Here is a 22,684-nt window from a genome sequence, read left to right as displayed (position 1 = left end):
GTTTTTTTAAAGTTTTTTTCAAGTTTTTTTTAAGTTTTTTTAAAGTTTTTTAAAGTTTTTTTTAAATTTTTTAAAGGTTTTTAAGGTTTTTAAGTTTCTTTTAATTTTTTTAAATTTTTTTAAATTTTTTAAAATTTTTAAAACATTTTTTTATTTTATTTTTTTATTTTTGTCACGTACCGAAGTACAAGGTGATATGACCATCCAATGACATAATGTGTACCATAGTAAGTGTCAATATAGTGATATATATAGCACATCATGACTGGTTCAAGACTCTTCATCCTTGTATTTAGCAAACATCAACTGCTTGTATTGTTTCTTGAATTCACTCATCCTCGTGCATTTTTTGAGGGTCTTACTCAATTTCTATTTTAGTGTGGTTAATGCTCATTTGCAATACATTTCTCACTCAAAAAGTGTTAGTGTCTCACTCCCATTTCATCTTTTTGAAGTTTGAAGCTCCACTTTGAACATCCTAAAAAATCCAACCATCATCTTTTTCCTCTACCGCAAAGAAAAACCTTTTCACCATTCAAGACAATGTTGAATGAAGGTACATAATTATGTGTAATAATATGCAATCAATGTGACAAATTATATGACATTGTGTCGTTTAAATATGCCACATTGTCCTTTGACGTTTGTCTTTTACTGATGATGGATGTGACAATTTATACCATTCTTCTCTTGGGTATTAAACACAACACTGCCAACCAATAAGAGCAGTCAAAGACTCTACGTCGCAGGCAGAAGAAGACAACCCCCATACACCCCATTTTTGTATCCAGATATTTTCAATATTTGGATATTTCTTCATATTGTAAGTAAAACTTTCTAAAAATGTTTTTTTCCCACATAACATAATCGATGCACTCTTATGCATCAGTCAACTCACACAAAAAGCCTTCAAGGTCAACACAAAGTAGCTTGGAGAATCTGAAAATGCTGTCTTGGTGCTACCGTGTAGACAAGAACGATGATGTCGCTGACCCAACGCTCCATCTGCGTGTCTGTTCACAGCGCCACACGTAGGTGTGCTTGTGTATTACATTGTTTTCACTCAGTGACGCTTGCCTACTCAGACTACTTTGGCTACTCAGGGACAGCTTCTTTCCCAAAGCCATCACTGCGATGAACAATCATAAATGAACATGACTTATTTTTGCACTACTAAAACACACACCACACTTATGTACAATAAGCTGCAATACTGGACTTCATTCATTTTCTACCGCTTTTCCTCACGAGGGTCGTGGGGGGTGCTGGAGCCTATCCCAGCTGTCTTCGGACGAGAGGCGGGGTACACCCTGGACTGGTGGCCAGCCAATCACAGGGCACATATAGACAAACAACCATTCACACTCACATTCATACCTATGGATTAATTTGATTAATTTGATTAATTTGATTAATTTGATTAATTTGATTAATTTGATTAATTTGATTAATTTGATTAATTTGATTAATTTGAAGTCGCCAATTAACCTAGCATGTTTTTGGAATGTGGGAGGAAACCGGAGTACCCGGAGAAAACCCATTCATTCAAGTGAAACTCATGTACAATATGTGAAATACTACATTTTGTTTACTGAAATTCCACATTTTGGTTACTGCAATTCTACATCTTGTTACTGTATAGGTTATTGTTTTTGATGTACATATATTTACACTTATTTTGAACAACACCTGCCACTTTTATATTTATTTTGTTATTCCTTGTTTTATTTTTTATCCTTTCCTTATTCTTATTTTTACTTTCTACAAAATGCACCGTGGAGTTGCACTCAAATTTCATTGCATGCAATACAATGACAATAAAGGCGATTCTGATTCTATTCTCATTCATTTTTTACCATTATCCTAATATACATCATGCAGTTGCAGAACCCCGCATGTATGCTTTTAACACTGTTTTACTTGTACTGACCTTAGATCAGACAGGTGTGCTATCAATCACACTATGATTGATGAAAGTAAACCTGCATGGGAAGTATGGGAGATTGATGTTTGGACAGAGTGGATAAGGCACTAGCGGAGGGAGTAGACACAGAAAGGCATACGTCAAATTTATTGTTGCCTTTTGATTTCAACACTGCCGCAGCAGCAGATGAAGTTACAGCTCAGTGAATTATTTAGCCCAAGACCTTGGCTGAGAGATGTGAGGATACTACTGAGGACAAGCATACCGGGGGCATGTTAAAGGGATAGTTCAGATTTTTTTTTTGACATGAAGTTGTAATACATCCCCATCAGCAGTGTAGTGCATCAAAGGTGATTTACCACCGATGCGGTCGCAGCCATCTTGTTTACGTATGGGTTCAACTGCCGTTTTGTGATGCAAATGTATTATTACTCTTTTGAACGCATATTGTTTTGAGAAGCCAAACTCTAATCTCCTAAATCTTATGACTGTGGTTCATCCAAAATTAATTTTGAAGAGATCAAGGAGGTGATGGTTCTAAATTTCACTGCTTCAAAAGGATTGAAGCGCCAACAATGGTGGTCTCAAAACAGATTAGTTTTAACACAAATGGCTATTTTATCCAGCAGAGAAAATGTGGCATTGAAGAAAAGGGGCTTTTTGAGCTCAGAGGTGTGAACTGTGCAGTTTGGAATCAGAAAAGTTGAACAAAATAAGCTCTTTTTCAGATTTTGAGTAGATTTTTCCCATAGCACATATAACCTTCAGTCATAGTTTGGAACTTGAGGCAAAGCCTGACACTAATGCACACCAGTAAGTTCTTACATTAATATATCCAATTAGAAATCATGCCTTTATTGTGAATGTATTTGCTTGTGGTATGAGTTTTAAGCAATGTTAATAGAGAGAAAGCAATTAACAAAATGGAGCGCAATGAATTCTCCTTGAATTGCAATTCTGTAAAACCATATCCATTAAGGTGGTGAATTAACGATGTAGCCCAACAGCCTAAAACAGGAATTGATGCTTGTTTGTGTTGACATCTGTGAAGGCCATATATACCTGCTATATGATTCACTTCATTTTCATACAATAAACATTTGGGACTAGTAAATAGATACGTATGTATCAGCTGTAAAAATTAATCAATAAACTGCAGATTAATCAATTATCCAATTAATCAACAACTTTTTTAAATTAAAAAAATCTAATTATCTGCTGATTTCAACTTCTCAAATGTGAATTTTTTTTTAATAGAATTTGGATGAAATGTTTTATGACTAGTGCCCTGTGTTTTAGGTATTTTCATTTGTATATGTTGCATTGAGGCAAATCTTTAATAATAATAATTTCTGAATGTTCATAAGTAGTACTTACAAACATTTAGAATTTAAAACTAGTTAGTATCTGAGCAAAACTGAGTATTTGAGCTGACACTGTAATAAAAAAAAAATTAAACATTAAAATTTAAACATTTTTTTATTTGCTGAACGTGTGTGGGTAAGTTTAAGAGCTAATATGCTAATAATAAAGAAATATTCATTCACAAAAATTCATACAAAAACAAACTATTCATACAAAAATATACTTGCTGACTGTATTGTTTTAAATAATGGCCCATAGTTCCAAAATTGATATCCTCTTACACAAAATTTGATGTAATTATTATTGTATGAGGTCAGGCAAATACACATTTGTAGGTTAAATAAAAGGCAAATAAAGTAAAAAAAACAAAAATGTGTTTTTATTTTTGAAAAGTACATATAATGCCTTTTTGCTTTGTTTCTACCACCAGAACTGATTTAATTTTTAAAACAAAATGAAACAGAATGGCATTGTATGTACTTTTAGAAGATAAAAACACTTTTTTTACTTTACTTTATTTGCCTTTTATTTAACCTACAAATGTGTCAGATCATTTTGCCTAAATTTATACCAAATTTATACCCAAATTTGTTTGTCAGAACGGAATATGTACATAACTTAAGGACCACTTGTTAATGATATTTGAAAATGTATCAACTGGACTACTGAACTGGAGGAATACTGACGACGGCCATAGATCCTCAAAGTGGAAGCGAGTGAAAGAGAGACAGCGTAATACTTAATACACACATAGGCTCAGCTATATGCGTATTTGGTTTTAGATATCAACTGGAACAAAACATATGACTCCAAACAATAAATATCTTGACTAATAAACATCATTATCTTCGTCCTATTTCCCCTCAGTTGTGTTTGAAGTATGCAAAAAGAAGTCAGTGAACCCGTGTCATCGGAGTGTTCCCCCCATCTGCGGGCTAATCATTCTTTGTCTTTTCATTTTCATCTCCAATCCCTGAAGCATAACTTCAAAACAACCCATCGATTCCAATGAAAGGAGCTTGTTAAAAAGCACATTTATAGATTATTGTGAGGCCTCTAAGAAACTAAATATGTTCACAATAGCATTACTGGTTTGCATTCCTGGCCCTGGGAGATGCTTTCAATGCAGGGCTGTGATATTTCTCATTAGCATAGCGGCAGTGATGCTGGCTTTGGAATTATGTTGCAAAATGCTTGATTCCAATCATATGGATGCTGAGTAGAATGCACCGGTGACAGTATCGGAGATGAAACACTAGAGCCGGCATTTCTTTGTCTGTGTTATTGACACTGAAGCCAACATTCCCAGATCATTTCATGGGTACAAACGATGCCAGCCAAAGTCTGGTGTGACGTGCGAAAAACTTGCGACAAACGATTTCACACAGGGATGGATAAATTACTCTCAGGTATCATATCCACCATATTGGAATGCTATTTCTCACTGCCTGTTATGCTTCTGATGCGACCACTAAAGCTGGCAAATTCCATTCCACCTGCCAGAAATGCACACAGTCATCTTTTGTCTTTAACGGGCACCGTGTAAGTGGCTAATAATTCAATGGTTTGAACTTCGGGATGCTCTGATCGAGATCAGTGAAAAAACACGGTATCGATATCAGACGATACTTGCTTCATAACGCCGATCGGATCCGCTGATCAGCTCCAAATTGATTCCAGATCCGACTCTGATAAGTGAATTTTCTGTCCTTATTTATGAATGGAATATTTTGGTATCAAAACCGATTTAGAACTTACCGAATGAAATAATATAAAATAACACCCCAATAGGGCCTGCACGGTGGTTGAGTGGTTAGCGCGCAGACCTCACAGGTAGGAGACCCGTGTTCAATTCCACCCTCAGCCATAGTGTGAATGGTTGTTTGTCAGAGGGCACATATAGACAAACAACCATTCACACTCACATTCATACCTATGGACGATTTGGAGTCGCTAATTAACCTAGCATGTTTTTGGAATGTGGGAGGAAACCGGAGTACCCGGAGAAAACCCATGCATGCACGGGGAGAACATGCAAACTCCACACAGAGATGGCTGAGGGTGGAATTGAACTCGGGTCTCCTAGCTGCGTGGGTGCTAACCACTTGCACCCCTGTATAATGACAATATAATGATAATATAATACCGTGACATAACGCATCAATTTATTCTACCACATTGTGGTTTTTGTATTTAAAAATCCCATATTTTGGAACCTGAAGATGTCCTTGAGAAATAGTGAAGCTTTTCTTTGTCTAGCATTTACCGTTAAGAGTGGAGTCAAAAGGTTTGTTCAATGGTGTTTAAAAAACGGTCCAGCATGATCATTGCAGAGCATATGTAGCATACCATATGTAGCATACCATATGTAGCATACCATATGGAGCGATTATGCTCTTGAAGCAGCTTGCCCAACAGTTTGTTTGTGTGGAATATCATATGACGCCGACAGCCTCAGCCAGACATGAGTCGATCTCAGGTCTCTGGAGAATCCTCTGAACTAACAGACTTGAGTCACACGGGTATAGAGATATCATGGCTGTCTGTCTGGCATTAAATAACATGCATAACATCGGGGGGAGGGGGGGGTTACAAACCCGTCATTAGTGGTCAGTCGGAAAAATAAATGGATTATTTGATCAACCTCCATGTGCAATATTCATTCATTCATTTTCTACCGCTTTTTCCTCACAAGGGTCGCGGGTGCTGGAGCCCATCCCAGCTGTCTTCAGGTGAGATGCGGGGTACACCCTTGACTGGTCGCCAGCCAATCACAGGGCACATATAGACAAACAACCATTCACACTCACATTCATACCTATGGACAATTTGGAGTCACCAATTAATTAACCTAGCATGTTTTTGGAATGTGGGAGGAAACCGGAGTACCTGGAGAAAACCCACGCATGCACGGGGAGAACATGCAAACTCCACACAGAGATGGCCAAGGGTGGAATTGAACCATAGTCTCCTAGCTGTGAGGTCTGTGCTCTAACCACTCGACCGCCGTGCCGCCCATATCTCATCTCGTTTCATATTATCTACATACTGTATTGTATATAACTCTGGGAAAAACTGTTTATTTTGTTAATACTTGGGTTGTTTATATTGTTTATTTTTCTATATTGTGTATTTTTGTACTGCTTAAGTGATTCTGTGCAATGCAAATTTCCCCACTGAGGGACGAATAAAGGCATATCTTAATCTTAATCTCTTAATCACATCAGATGTCCATACACAGAGCCTCTCTCCGGCCATCCGCCCTGCAAGTCCCAACCCCGAGCCCAGTCCCCGAAGCCCAGAGGTGCCAGTCTACAGCTCACGCTCTGCGGATTGTTAAGGCTGACTCTTGTAAAGCATCGACCAGCTGCAACAAAACTTCCCTTCCGCCCTCAACCACCATCGCTTGTCCGCAACAGGAAGCCATCAATCAAATAGACTTAGTGGTTTCCTCACAGAGCCGACGCCACGTATCAAACCCTGGCAACGGGCCACTAAATTAGTCCTCCCAAGGGGCCATCTGCGATCAATGGCTCATTTGTTGACAATCAGCCCCCGTAAAAAAACTGCAAATGTTACAACAGAGTAATTGACCCAATCAAAAAAAGTTTTGACACCAACAATAATAACTAATAACAATGCACAAATATTTCCGATATTGCTTCTTCGTGTTCTCCTGCCAGCAGTGCCAAGTGTGCAATAAACTTTGTTAATTACATGCCGTCTTCTTACCTCGTGTTGCTCACTTTTTTTCAAGTTTGTTCTGCTCCATTTAGTCGGCTAATAAAGTCATTCAATCTCTTCCACATACGCCAACAAGGCTGCTGGTAAATTTCTATTATCCATTCTGGTGTTAATAGAGGTTTAATTACACTGATCACATTGTGAGATGAGGAGGGGGGGCGGGGGGTGAACTCCTTTTCAGCACATCTCTCATTGCTATGCAAAGAAATGCTCTTGAATGCCATTATGTTTATATATGTTTAGTCTATTAAGCATGCCGCCTCATTACAAGGGCTTTTACACGATGCCAGGAGAAGTTTTAATCCAAATACTCACTCAAAACTAATGTACTTTGATCAGTACTGTGCTGTAGGTCGGTTAGGCAAACACATTAGGTTAATACATGTTGTACACAAACATGGCGTTGATTATGTGGCCCTCGTGGCTGCCATATACACCTAGCCACACTAGTCATACCAAACATTTCAAAACATTAATCTTCACCAGCCTGCATCGCTACAACGATGCACCAAAGCCAGCCGCAAAGAAAACCGAACCACTCCCAGTCATAGTTTGTAGTTCCGAACCGCCATTATTTATATTGGGATGTCATGGGAAAAACACATCTACTGTTACAGTTTATCTCCACACTTCACTTTTTAACCTTAACCTCCATTTTCGGGGTCAGGGTGCCAAAGAAAAGAAAAGTGAAAATTTAAAAGAAATTCGACATTACCCACGTTTACATGAGGAGTTTTTCTCTTTCCGAATGGAATCTTTCCGAAAGAAATGATATACATGGAAAGGAATATTCCAATCTCTTGTCTACATGCGGCGCTATAATCAACCAGAATAGTCAATGGGGCATGCGCAGTAAAATGTAAACATCAACATCATGTGATACCGACTTCCTCGAGTTTTTCTTTCACTAATTGGAATAACTCCGTATTGCCAGTTTTTCCTTCATCCAGTCTTGAATTTTAGTTTTAATCAAAAATAAACTTTCCGCAGCAGTCCAGTGCTGATTGCTCGCCTCCATTTTTTTTTTTTTAATCGAAGAACATCTCGAGCTGCGTGTTGCATCATATCTCAGCATTCGCTGAAAGAACACACCCGGGAACAGGAAAAGATAAAGTTCAATCTTGTTAATATTTTATAATTAAGCTCGGCACATGTTTTATATAGATATGTATTTTCTTTTTTAATAAAACTGGACTTGTGAATGGCGTATAGAAGGGTTTAGATTCTGTTTCACAGATGGCGCTAATGCACACCAAAGTTGCTTGCCAACCGCCAATAAACAACAGAAGAAGAATGCGCCCTGACAACTTTCCGATTGAGCGGGTACAAGATACCTCAATCGGATTGGGGAAAGAAATATTCCACCCCTGCGAATCCGATTATATATTCATTCGGATTGGCACTTTTCTTTCGGAATGAGGTGTATACAAAGGTTACATTCTTTCCGTTTGAGCAAATAAACCAAATGGAATTGGAATATTTGGGTCCATGTAAACGTGGCTATTGTTAAAGCTCAGGAAGTGGATAAATCATGTAAAAACATGTCAACACACAATGGCTTTAGAATAAGTGGCATTTCATGACTATACGGTAGAGCACTGGATCCCAATATAACCACTCTTTCATTTCCAGCATTTAACATGTCCCCTTTAGTTTAACAGCCCAACAATTTAATTGCAAACTCAAAAAACAACATCTCTTGCAGAATTGATGGCGACCTGAGAAACACAAATTTCATAATGCTAAAGAACATTATGGGACAGAAATGCCCTTGTCCCTGTATTGTACAGACTGAACTCTGCAGGCTGCAGGCTGAGTACGATATCAGGTCTGCACTAATGGTCATCCCACTATTTGAGAAGCACTATATTAATTGAAAAATATTTTTTTGTTTTAGTTTATGGCGGTGTATAACTGCACTGTATCATACTGAGAGCTGTTTGTATCTAACTTTTCCAGGTAGCGAAATGAGGTAACGTAAACAACATAAGCCAAGGATTTCTCTGAATATACTAAAGAGACATAAGAGACGAGGATGCTTGCTTGCTGTAAATCATCCTTGTGAAACTTCAGAGACCGAGTAAGCCTACATCTGACAAACTGACTGACAAGTGACAAGTGGATTGGAAAAAAAAAAATACAGGCTTTAAAGAGGTGCACTAATATGAAACACCATTAATGAGAAGAAGTAATGCATGGGTATTAGTCCTGATCAATCCGCAGTGGCCGAATTTTAATGGTGCTCATTAAGTGCTGGTGGACATAACTCTGGTAAGTCGATGTACTGCTGCATTTAATGTAGTATAAGTAATACCTTCCATTATGTCAGTGCAACTTTTCCAGTTTTACAGTGTAAAAAACTCACCTGTATAAATGGAAATAAGAGACCCACGGCAAAGTTGGACAGCCAGTTCACAGTGCCTGCGATCATGAAGGCAGCAGGCCTGTAGGCTTGCTCAAAGAGTTCACCGGTCAGGATAAAGGGGATTCCTCCTAGCAAAGGGGAGGAACACATCATCAATTATTAACTGAGCTACATTACTGCTTGGACATGCTCATGTTTGCATTGGTGGGGAAGGACAGACACATAATAGTCTTAGAATAATCAACTCCAATGATGAAATTCAAAGTCAGCTTTACAATTATTTGTCATTTATCAAAATTGTACTATTCTGAATCCACTTTAGTGCCCACGGCTGATTCTGAGTAGGGTTGGGCATCAAGTCTCTAGCATCAATGGGAATAGGGACTAACCATGATCAGGGATCTATCACATTCCGGCTTGAGAATTTTAGGGTTCGACCCCAGGATGCAGAGATGAGGACCCAATTGTAGGTAAAAATGTATTTATTGTTGCTATGCAGCAGAACGACGCACAAGCAAGTCCAACAGAAACAAAAGACAGTTACCCAACAACGAAAAGGAGCGCGCACCTGAACTAAATAGGCATAACAGAAAATGGGAAACAGGTGCGGGAGATAATGGAAAGCAATAGAAAACAGAACAGAGGAACACAGGAAGTGACTACAAAATAAGGGCATGAACCAGGAACTAAGGAAAAGAGGAAAACCAGGCGCTGCCACGAGGGGGAGAAGCCCAATCGTGACAGGATCATTCTATTTTTTTTAATGTACATTATTTTATTTTATTTTATTTTATTTTATTTTATTTTATTTTATTTTATTTTATTTTATTTTATTTTATTTTATTTTATTTTATTTTATTTTATTTTTTTATATTAAATTTATATTTTTTATATTTAATGTACATTTAATGTATATTTTTTCATTCATTCATTCATTTTCTACCGCTTTTCCTCACAAGGATCACAGCCATGCTGGAGCCTATCCCAGCTGTCTTAGGGCAAGACACCCTGGACTGGTCGCCAGCCAATCACAGGGCACATATAGACAAATTCATATCTATTTGGAGTCGCCAATTAACCTAGCATGTTTTTTGGAATATGGGAGGAAGTACCCGGAGAAAAACCCATGCATGCATGGGGAGAACATGCAAACTCCGCATAGAGATGCCTGAGAGGCCTGTGCGCTAACCACTCAATCACCGTGCAACCTAGATTCTTTGTTTCATGCTCGATTATTACTTCCTCACAAGGTAACCATTGTCTGAAAAAAAGAAAAAAACATTTAGAGACGAGGAAGTATACGTATGTACAGTCAATTTAATTGTTAGTCCTCCGACACCACACAGCATATGTGCTGTACACATTGAATTTATCATGTAGTTTTTTTTTTTGGTAATGAAAAATCACCTGGGGTTGTCGGCCGTCACGTAATATGAGATGACAGCCAGTAAGCTTCAAACCACAGGGGTGTTGTGCATATGCCTTAAGAGCCCACCCGACCCCCTGCTACTGATTTGATTGCAAGTGATGACACACTGTCACTATTCAAATAAGTTGACGCATACATCCATATTATTTTTAAGTTATTCAAGGCTATTACTGTACTTCACACATTTTCTCATGGCCATTAGGTTGCGATACATTTTTTTAAATAGCCTATATTCCAAAGTGGGGTAGACGTACCCCTTGGGGTACATGAATAAAAATGAAAAACAGTTACTATACTGCACCTAATACTGACATTGTTTTTGTTGAAGATTTCATTCATACAGTATTGTGTGCTAAACCAGAGCTGGTCTTTTTACGGGTTGTCAAAACACCAAAATACCAAAAATGCTGTGAATGACGATGATGATGGCTGGGTTTGCTTGACAGATGTGAATGCGACATTTTGATGAGCCTGTTGATGAGGCGATATTGTGGAGACAAGGGTCTGATCAATTCCGAGCCAGGTTACATAATAATATACACTTTTCAAGCTAAAACTTTAAAAAATGGTAATGTCAACCATCCATTCATTGGATGAATAATAATATTTGCAGTCATAAAATATATATGGCAAGATCGATACTTCTACGATCTATATAATAATAGCAGTAATAATGGAGGTGCAGGTAGCAATGTTGTTCAAGATCCCGCTGTAAATGACGATGATGATGGCTGGGTTTGCTTGACAGATGTGAATCTGACATTTTGAGGCGATATTGCGGAGACAGTCAGGTGACATCATAATATACACTTTTCAAGCTACAACTTTAAAAACTGGTAATATCAACCATTCATTCATTCATTCAAAACATTTGCGACTTTATGCGACTGTAAACTGTAAAGTAATTGTGGTGCAGATAAGCTTAATCTACACCCTGCGTAAAATTTAACAGAATATATACGTCCCCTAAGCTCTACAAGTTTGCAAGGAAATTGTATGTGGGTTAAATCCCTCTACTGTGTAACTATCTAGCCAACTATTGCCAAAGGCAATAGAAACAATACATCTTGCCTTTGCACAAACACCTCTCACAAGTTTCAGTGGGAGTAGAATGGAAAGTAATACACTATATCTTGCCCAGAGTTCTTATAAGGGGAGATGCAACATCAAAATCTGTCTTGAAGAAACCCAAACCGCTCTCATTTACCAAGCATGGTTGGCTCCAAGAAAACAGATTCATTCTCCAAGGGAATATAAAAACATGATCCCAATTCTCCACCTGGCTCCATCATCCCAGAGCATTCCGGTAACTGCGGATACTCGCATGGGATATGGAAAATAAGGTCAAAAAGACCAGAATGCTTTAGTTTTTCTTCGAGAAAGCTCTTCTAATGAACGTCTTCCCCGAGTTGGTATGGGGTCCGACTATGCCAGGTGCCGGCCAACCCCCCCCCCCCCAGAGTGAAATTAATCTTTAGAGCTTTTCATTGCAGCTGTAGCCACCAAATGCTGCGGTGCCTTCAAGTACCACACACCAATTAAGTTGGATACAGTACAAGCTTGTGGCGGTCCAGAGGGAACAGCGTGGTTTGAATCGTGAGCGATAAATGCATACTATTTGTTTCCCCGCCAGCGTATATTCATGTGTAATGGTTGTGTGTTTTTACTTGATATCTCTGAAATTAATTTATGAACAAAACATGCCGAGAGGTACTGTATTAGCGTGTAATGTAGTTTGCATGAATTTTCATGTCATTCCCTCCATTACTGCTAATCTAAAACGGATTTTCAAGAGATTTCTGATTGGGTTTTAAATGACATCCTTCCTGATTTGCAAAGACGTTACATTTTTCATGATGGGTAATCTTATTTGATTAAGTAATAGTAATAAGTCATGTTAAAAATAGAATAAATATACTTTAAATTACTGTAATGGCTGCACGGCGGTCGAGTGGTTAGCGCGCAGAGTTCGAGTCCGAGTTCAATTCCACCCTCGGCCATCTCTGTGTGGAGTTTGCATGTTCTCCCCGTGCATGCGTGGGTTTTCTCCGGGTACTCCGGTTTCCTCCCACATTCCAAAAACATGCTAGGTTAATTGGCCACTCCAAATTGTCCATAGGTATGAATGTGAGTGTGAATGGTTGTTTGTCTATATGTGCCCTGTGATTGTATATAACAATATATATGTATAAAAATATTGTATAAAACAATATGTCACTAAAGTCATTATACAGCAACTTCACACTCAAATATACAAACATGTACCAATATGAATTTTTCTATATGTGCCCTGTGATTGTATATAACAGTATAGTGTATAAAAATATTGTATATAACATTATAACAGTCACTAAAGTCATCATACAGCAACTTCACACCCAAATATACAAACATGTACCAATATGAATTTGTCTATATGTGCCGTGTGATTGTATATAACAGTATAGTGTATAAAAATATTGTATATAACAATACAACAGTCACTAAAGTCATCATACAGCAACTTCACACTCAAATATACAAACATGTACCAATATGAATATAAAAAAAAACCCAACTCCTTAAAAGTTTTCAAACACCGTGGCAATAGGAATAAGCATCAAGCGTCAGAGCATTACTGGAGTTTCAGATGGCTGAAAGATTTCATGTGTTGGACCTCTGAAGTCCACACAATTGAGGCCATGTTTGTTTTACGACGGGCCGTTTGCAGCATCATCTCTAGCTACTTAAATAGGGATGATTTTGTGTCTACAACCACTTTTATAGCCTTTTCACTGGTTTCACGGTTTATTTCCACATGATGAAGTTGTTGAAAGATATCCCTTCAGGTGATGATGTTGGTCGCCCTATTTTGCCCCATAAATGAGATGAGATAAAGCAGTGATTGATTGTAAAACTTGTCATTATTGCCTCTTTTTTTTTTTTTTACAATCAAGCAGAACAAGCACATCATTCACCCAGCAAGAAGCCTTGCCCTTGTAACCACCGACATAACAGTCCATCGCTTAGTTGCGGCTGTAGCTGATAGAACACTAATCACTTCCACACAACATGTAGCAAGTAGCCAATACTATATTGATCGTGGCAATGGTACCACCGACAGTGGAACGTCTAATGTCCAATGCCACTTTAGTGGTCCAATTTGGAGCAGCTACCCTGCATGATATCAGCAAAAACATGTTGTGTTAGACCTAAAAATTAAATAAAAAATCTTGCAAGGCCTCACTTTAAAGCAATAGCTGGATTAGCTGAGTGTACTTTTTCTTTTAGTTTGTTCATTTTTTCTTACAATAATGCAAAAGGGGGCTGCACGGTGGTCGAGTGGTTAGCGCGCAGACCTCACAGCTAGGAGATCAGGGTCGGCCATCTCTGTGTGGAGTTTGCATGTTCTCCCCGTGCATGCATGGGCTTTCTCCAGGTACTCTGGTTTTCTCCCACATTCCAAAAACATGCTAGGTTAATTGTCCATAGGTATGAATGTGAGTGTGAATGGTTGTTTGTCTATATGTGCCCTGTGATTGTATATAACAGTATAGTGTATAAAAATATTGTATATAACAATATAACACTCACTAAAGTCATCATGCAGCAACTTCACACTCAAATATACAAACATGTACCAATATGAATATAAAAAAAACAACTCCTTGAAAGTTTTCCCATACTGTATTGCATCTAAGCAACGCATTCATTGGGGTGCTGCAATGACGTTAGCCCCTCTCTGGGCTCCTCAAATAAAGGCACACATCATTAAAAGTATAAGATGCACATGTATTTACTACACTAAAACGGTCTGAAAGTTTAATGAATGTTAAGGAATGTTTCCTCCCACATTCCAAAAACATGTTAGGTTAATTGGCGAATCCAAATTGTCCATAGGTATGAATGTGCGTGTGAATGGTTGTTTGTCTATATGTGCCCTGTGATTGGCTGGCCACCAGTCCAGGGTGTACCTCGCCTCTCGCCCGTAGACAGCTGGGATAGGCTCCAGCACCCCCGTGACCTTCGTGAGGGTGAAATGAATGAATGAATGAATTCAAAAGAGATAAAAGTTGCCACCTTATATTCTGGGCAACGTGAAGGTTTCTCTGCTTGGAGCTGACACAGCACACCACATGAGTCCAATTTAAATTGTTACTAGATTTAGACCCTTCTCAAACCCTGCTAACAATTTCAAAAGTGTCGCTGGTATTGATGCGTATGACATTATAACTTGTCTATGTAGCGGCTGAAAATGTCATGGAAAATCATTTCAGGGAAGGAGTTTGTATTGAAGATGAGGAGGAAAAAGGGAACCCCCACCATCATTTCACAGCTGGCTCTAAGAACCATTACATTATGAATTACACTTATTCCAATACGAAGCATCTTTTGTCATAATATGACAAGAGCCTATATAGAGCTCATATATTTTACATTATTTGGGGGGAATGTTTTCATGGAATACTTTTCCATTCTTACCACACCAAACCATCGAATTGTGCTCAAAAGCTCTGATTTTGTGGATTATTTTGAGTCTAATTTCCAGCTGTTTTGTTTATTTCTATTGTGCAATGTGGCAACTGTTATTTAGAACTTGCAGAAGAAGCAATGACAATAATTAAGTAGTTAAAAAACTTGCATAAATGAATGTAGATCTAGCGTAGGTTTTAACTTTGGGGCTTGGCTTTTTTTTTTTTTTTTTTTGAGGGTTGCATTTGAGGAAAGCCAGTTAATTGGGTCCTCTCACAGCTGGAGGCTTTAAATTAGACTCTGTTTGGTCCTCGGAGGCAGTCATTTTTTTCAGGTGACACTGGTGACATCTGAAAAAAATTGCTTCAAGGTCATATTTTGAAATTTTTACAACATAGGTATAGTTTTCACTGCAAAATAACACCATGTCTGTACCTCTGTTTTCTGGAGTCATTTTATTATTTTAAAGGTGACATTTTATTGACATAGCCACGTCTTTTGTTTTTTTTAATACATCTTTGTGGTCCTTTGTAATGAGCAAAGATATGTCATTAAATTGAAATAAAATACTTTTTAAAATACTTTTTAACCTCTGCATCTTTTCTGACATAGCCATGTCTTTTGTTTTTTTTTTTTATACATCTTTGTGGTCCTTCGTAATGAGCAAAGTCATGTCATTAAATTGAAATAAAATACTTTTTAACCTCTGCATCTTTTCTCTTCTCTTGTGTATAATGTATATGGAAACAATTACGCCGACATGGCTAATAAGAGTACACACATTGTGTCATTTCATAGACCCCGTGCAGCATTCCCCTCGCTACGCTTATCAATGTAACCCATTTTATACACAGCACATATAGAACCTTGAGCTGCCAGGACAAAAGAGACATTTATTCACTCCCGATAAAAGTGGCAAAAAGCATCCAATTTGAGCAGATTGAGATTTTCCTCATACGCCCACAGCATGTTTCTTCTTGCATATGTTTTGCTGCCTTTTTCATTTTTTTCCCTCTCTTATTCCAATTAACTTGAGGATTGGGCTCTTTTGGCCATATGCAATATTTTACTATCATATCTATGATTCATGATCATTATTACCCAATGGTAATACTGTGTTTCCCATTCAGGAATTGATAAGAGTGTCATCAACATGTGTGTACTGAAAGTACTACAGTGACTAAAACCTCTGCCACGGTCAATAATCCATCCTGTCAAAGTAGTAGTGGGACAGTATGTCGTTATTGTTGTTATTGTTCTTATTATATTCCATCATTACCTCCGCCAAATGCAAGTGCAGTGCAGAAGTTATGTTTTTCATGGCATTTATCTGTTTGTCTACAAAATAACTTGGACCTCAGACCTCACAGCTAGGAGACCAGGGTTCAATTCCACCCTCGGCCATCTCTGTGTGGTGTTTGCATGTTCTCCCCATGCATGTGTGGGTTTTCTCCGTGTTACTCCGGTTTCCTCCCACATTCCAAAAACATGCTAGGTTAATTAGCAACTCCAAATTGTCCATAGGTATGAATGTGAGTGTGAATGGTTGTTTGTCTATATGTGCCCTGTGATTGGCTGGCGACCAGTCCAGGGTGTACCACGCCTCTCGCCTGAAGACAGCTGGGATAGGCTCCAGCACCCCCCTGTGACCCTCGTGAGTATAAGCAGTAGAAAATGAATGAATGAATGAATGAATAGCCGGAAATGGGATACGGAACAATTGATTACATTTTGAGGGTGATCCAGAATAGAAATATTACCTGTATATTAGAATAGATTGTAATAATTGTAACAATAAAAGACTAATAATTGCTGATGTATTATTGCAGAGTTGACCCCATTCAATGGTTGTTATGAGTGTGTTTTCATGGCTGATTATAGCACGGAGCAAGATTTCTATTATATTTCCTTCCATATGTCGCGATCTTATTTTAGACATTTGCAGGGAAAATTATGTGGGGCTGTGTGAATTGAGTTTTGGTCATATTTTTGCTTTATTAACAATGTGAATAAAGTAACAAAACGTACATTGTCTCATATAAATCATGCTTTGACAAGCGATAATACAATTTGACAAATTTAAGCTTGTTTCTGCTTAAAAAAAATGGACTGGCAGACGAGATACTTGGTGTTTATAAGAAATGATTCTGTTTTTCTGCTCTTTTTCCAAAAGGCTGCAGCAGTTTTTTAATCAGTGGTTGGTTTACTTTTAATTTTAAGCCCACCACATCGGAGAGAATATCTGTCCCGGCTATATACCTGTCAATCAAACTATCTATCTGTATACTTTACACTGCTAACCAAACCAGAATCTGTGCTTCCACATGCACAATTTTGGACTAATATGCCATATTCAACCATGAACCATGAGTTATTATTATTAACATATATTTGGATAACTATGATAGAATAAAGCAGCAAGTAGCTGTATTTGCACCACAATGATGATAATCCTGCCTCCCAGTTTAAAGATAAAGGCCACACATCGTCATCATCCACTGTGATTCACGTGTGATTTCAAAAGCAGCCCTCCCTCTTAAAGCTTTGCATTGTTGCATTTCCCACAATGTGTCAAGAAGCAGCACAGCAGCGTTGTAATCCGTTAATAGAGGCTACGTATCAACGTCTCATCTGTGAACATCCGTGTGCTAAGTCTCGTTTTCTAATCTTGGTCTTAGGAGAGTTTCACTGGAGCTTTTGTGTTACAAATATTCAGTAAACATGGACGAGAAAGTAATCACAATGAAATTCTTGCATCAGTGGTTGTTTTCAAAGAGATAGCGAGATAGTGAAAATCAGGCATAAGAAGTTCATCCCAGATGTCATGGATGGATGATTAATTGACTGGTGGCAAGAATGAAACTGCAAGACGTTAAAATCACATTGATTACTATAATGACAAAAAAGGGAGAACTACAACCTAGCGAGATAGTGAAAAACAGGCATAAGAAGTTCATCCCAGATGTCATGGATGGATGATTAATTGACTGGTGGCAAGAATGAAACTGCAAGACGTTAAAATCACATTGATTACTATAATGACAAAAAAGGGAGAACTACAACCTAAGGATGAACAGTGGTGCCCTTCAACGATACACAATCATTTAAAACAAGCGTCTGATGGTATGTGAATCACCTTGACGACTGTGACTTTTTTTTACACCACAGGCAAAATATCTTGAGACCGAAGCGCTGAGAGGGGCCTGGGAGTGAATCCAAGCCAAGGTGAAACTTAATGATGAGTGGTGGCCATCATTGCAACAAGATGTAATTAGAGGAGCCAAATGAATGGAGGAAGTGAAAGACCGAAGTAGTGAAAGTGGAATAACCATCTTATTTTACCCATGTGCGGAGCTTCATAATAATTCCCAGCATGCCCTATGCTGATAGAATTTTAAACTTGCAACTTTGTTGTCATTCCTACAAATATCCCTGTAGACACGCCTACTGTGCAAATGAGCTTTGCCCATAGAGTTGACATGGGATTTAATCTCACCTTGATGTAAATCATATCCCGTAGTAGTGTTCCCTTAAAGAAACAGGACAACATTTTTCTCAGAGTGGGTTCTACAACTGCTGCATTTTTTCCCCGTTTTTTTCTCCTCAAGGGTTTATTCTACTTTACAACCGCTTCACATTAATTGTGGAAGTGCTTGAAGACGCTTCCTCTTTTGGATTCAACCCATGATATACATCCTAGGTTCCCAAAGTAGGGAACGCAGGTTGGTGCGTGAATAAAAATTAAATCTGAGATTTATGAAATGTGCTCGAACGCCTCATGTCAACAGCCACCGCCGGCAGTACAGTGGAGAAACTAGGACTAAGTTGTTAATTGTTCTGTGTTCATTGAACATTAGTTAAAATGCGTTAAAAGTGTTTAATTTTCAAGATTCTATTCTTCCTTTCACCTGGTCCTTGTTCCCAAATGTTAATGTTGTGTATAAATTGGACTTATTGAATGGTGAGTATACAACCATGGGTGTTTTCCTCCACTTTGATGCCATGATAAATTGACATCACGGGTTAAATCCGCCATATTTATCCAGTCTCATTCCAGTTAGTCAACATTTGTTTCCGCAAATGTCTAACAAATCAAGTTTAATTTGGATGTGATCCAAATTCCAATTTAGGCAACATGGAAATTAATTTTTAATGTCATGATTTTTGTATCTTAGTGTGAAGGTTTAATTAATTGAGATTTATATTTGTTTCCTAAAGAAATGTGGAAAATTTCAATGCCAGATTCAAACATGTTCGCTGATTAATTTTGCAGAGATTAAAGTTCAAGTATTCACAGTGTCTATAAGAGCTCTTCCTTCCAAGAAGGCGTCTGTTTGTTTTATTCACGGTAATTAACAGCATAAATGATGCTTCATACATTGCAAGCATCTCTTGAATTTTTTTTGTTATTGACTTTAAAGCGTCATCTCTATGTGGAGTTTGAATGTTCTCCCTGTGTGTGTGTGTGGCGGTTTCTGCGGGAACTCCGGTTTCCTCCCATATTCCAATGCATATTCATATTCTCAAACAATGCACAACGATGAGCGAATACAAGTAACAATACAAGCACTTGATGTTTGCTAAATGCAAGGATGAAGAGTCTTGAACCAGTCATGATGTGCTATATATATCACTATATTGACGGTTACTATGGTACACATTGTGTCATTGTATGGTCATAAATGACAAAAAATTAAAATTAAAATTAAAATTAAAATTAAAATTAAAATTAAAATTAAAATTAAAATTAAAATTAAAATTAAAATTAAAATTAAAATTAAAATTAAAATTAAAATTAAAATTAAAATTAAGAAAGCAGGAAGTGAACAAATGTAACAGTTACTGATTGTAAAAGTACCAGATGGCGGGGTAGGATTTAATAAGCTTTGCTTCTTCCTACTCCTTTTGAACATGTGGAACTGGGAGCTTATTATGGGATGCACGTAATGGGATGCATGTAATCTGATGCATATTTAAATGAGATAAAACCAATATCATTACCATATTCCAAAAACATTAATGTTAGGTTAATTGGCAATTAGGTTAATAATCTATATGTGTCCTGTGATTGACTGCCGACCAGTCCAGGGTGTACCCTGCCTCTCGCCCGAAGACAGCTGGGATAGGCTCCAGCACATCCTTTCGACCCTAATGTGGATAAACGGTAGAAAAAATACTTGGATGGATTTACAGTTCCTCTGGTATTTATATATGACCAACTATTAGCTCTAAACTGGTATTAGAAGAAATGAATTGCTCTGTTGTCTTTCATCCATGTTGATTCACCCTGACCATTGAGAGGCATTTCTAGTGAAGGTCATTTCTAGTGAAGGTCAATTATGCAGTGCCACATTATCCCAGAGTGACTTCAGGCTGTGTGTGATCTCCACAGCCTTCAACAACAATGTGTTACTTGCTGCCTGGACATCCAAGGCTGCCCTTTTTATTCAAATAGTCCAACCGCCTATCAGCAGGCCACACATCACCTGTGATGTCTACTGGGAGAGTATAGTTTGACAAATGCAGCTCAGTCGGTCTCAGGAAGTTATTGGCATCAGCTTGAAAAAATATATAGTGCATCTATGTTGATTAGCATTATGATAACAATGTGAAATGATTGGATATTAAACAAAATATCGCAATCGCAAGGTATGGGCACCAGATGTGACTTCCTGCTTCAGTTCACTTTATCACCTTTGTGCCTAATTCACCGTACTCGTAAGCTGTAGTGGGATTAATTTCTTCCAATGAGCTCTGAGTCTCTGCCGTGAAGTAGAAATAAGATGCTATTTCTCTACCCTCGCTCAAGTGTACCTATGCAAGGCATAAAAATGTTACAATGTCAAGTGGGGATGTCATTTGCTGAAAGAGCGCTGCAGTCTGCAAGGGGTGTGAATGTACAGGATGTGTGTGTTGAATACAAATAAAATTCTGCTTAGAGCCCCGATTTGGCCGGGGGACCAGATGACCTGGAGCGCTGCAAACGGTGCTCATTCCCTCCATCCCTTTGTCAGAGAGGACATATCCACACTTGGAGGCAACTCATGCTGATGATACCATAAATAACAAAAGAAGCCATGTTGGAATCTGCACAGCTTTCTAAGTCATTTAAAATTCAGAAGACTCAGGATTATAACACAAAAGTATTACCTGGCCCAGAGCAGAAGGAAGCAATTACAGCCAGTATGCAGGCATAACTGAGGTAAGGCATCCATGACACACTGTCCTGGAAGGAGAACAGGAAGGAAGTGATGTCGCAGTGACCAAAAACTTCTCAACTAAAAATCCCTCTTCAACTAATGTCACATGTCCATGTCGTAAAGTGGCTCAGAAAAGAAAAAACTAAGAATGCTAAAATCATCACACAGCAACTTGACACTGAGAAGCCATGTAAGACATAAACAAGGCATTTCATCCCATAATGCATTTCGTCCCAGCAAAACATTCAATTACTGCCGGGGCACTGCAATGCTGTCTCTGTCCACTAGAGGTAGCCAGAGCAGCTTAGAGGGAGGCTGACATTATTGCAGAGTTCCGGCAGCAATAACCAATAAAATGCTTTGCTGGGACGAAATGCATGATTTGCCGAAAATATTTTTATTTTAAACTCGTATTGGTACTTGTCTTGTATATTTCTTACCTAGCTTTTTTGTGTTAAGTAATGATTGTAGTATTTATGATGACAATGGTCTGATACTGCAATTGATCCCTCTGGGACTAATTGTTTTCAAATTAGAATTTGAATTGAATTAGATATTTTTGAATGTATCATATTAAAGCTAATGGGTTAAGCTATCTCTCTGTGGTATTAGCATTTGAATGATGTATAAATCCTTTTTTGTCATCCACGTACAAATGACTTGCATTTTAACTCCCGTTCTCCCATTCCTTCAAAATGTCATTGAACCACACTACACTGTCCTGGGACGACACTTCACTTGGAGAAGGGCGGAGGTAAGAGGCTCTTACCTGAAAATTGAGGAACACGGTAAGCAGGCTGAAGAACACGGCCATGGCGGTAAATCCAAATATGAGAAGAGGTTTTCTCCCGATACGTTCTATCACTAAACCCTGTAGAGAGGACAAAGACAGCGTTGTATCAATTAATCAATGGTTAATCCATTACCCACTTAATCGACAACTATTTTGGTAATGGATTAATAATTTTTTTAATTTAATATGTAAATATCCTTTGATTTTAGCCTCTCAAATGTGAATAATAAGGATATAATAATGGACATTTTTGCTTCTTTTCTGATATGTTGCGGATATGTTTTTTATTTATATTAATTTGGACCATCTATGAAACAATAAGCTTCAGATTAATCGAAGAAAAGGATCATGATTGTATTTTTGTGTACATTTATTGTTACGCTTAAACTATTCTGTAACATTATTTTAAGAG

The 22,684-nt window shown here is 38.0% G+C and overlaps 1 protein-coding gene across 3 annotated transcripts in view; it reads right to left on the bottom strand.

Moving 5' to 3' along the window:
* The window catches only part of slc2a9l2 (solute carrier family 2 member 9, like 2), an 81,899-nt gene that overhangs the window by 12,556 nt on the left and 46,659 nt on the right, over positions 1 to 22,684 (bottom strand). For all 3 annotated transcript variants that reach the window (XM_058072016.2, XM_058072032.2, XM_058072025.2), the window contains exons 10-12: positions 22,249 to 22,350; positions 21,430 to 21,505; positions 9,399 to 9,526 (exon numbers count right to left, since the gene is read on the bottom strand). In XM_058072016.2, the coding sequence (XP_057927999.1) occupies positions 9,399 to 9,526; positions 21,430 to 21,505; positions 22,249 to 22,350 (306 nt within the window). The remainder of the gene's footprint in view (positions 1 to 9,398; positions 9,527 to 21,429; positions 21,506 to 22,248; positions 22,351 to 22,684) is intronic.

This window comes from Doryrhamphus excisus, linkage group LG11 (assembly GCF_037039965.1).
Source record: "Doryrhamphus excisus strain RoL-2023G ecotype Guam linkage group LG11, RoL_Dexc_Guam_v1.1, whole genome shotgun sequence".
Taxonomy (NCBI): Eukaryota; Metazoa; Chordata; class Actinopteri; order Syngnathiformes; family Syngnathidae; genus Doryrhamphus; species Doryrhamphus excisus.
The sequence above is the reverse complement of the archived record's forward strand: the minus strand, read 5'-3'. Positions and strand labels throughout refer to the sequence as shown.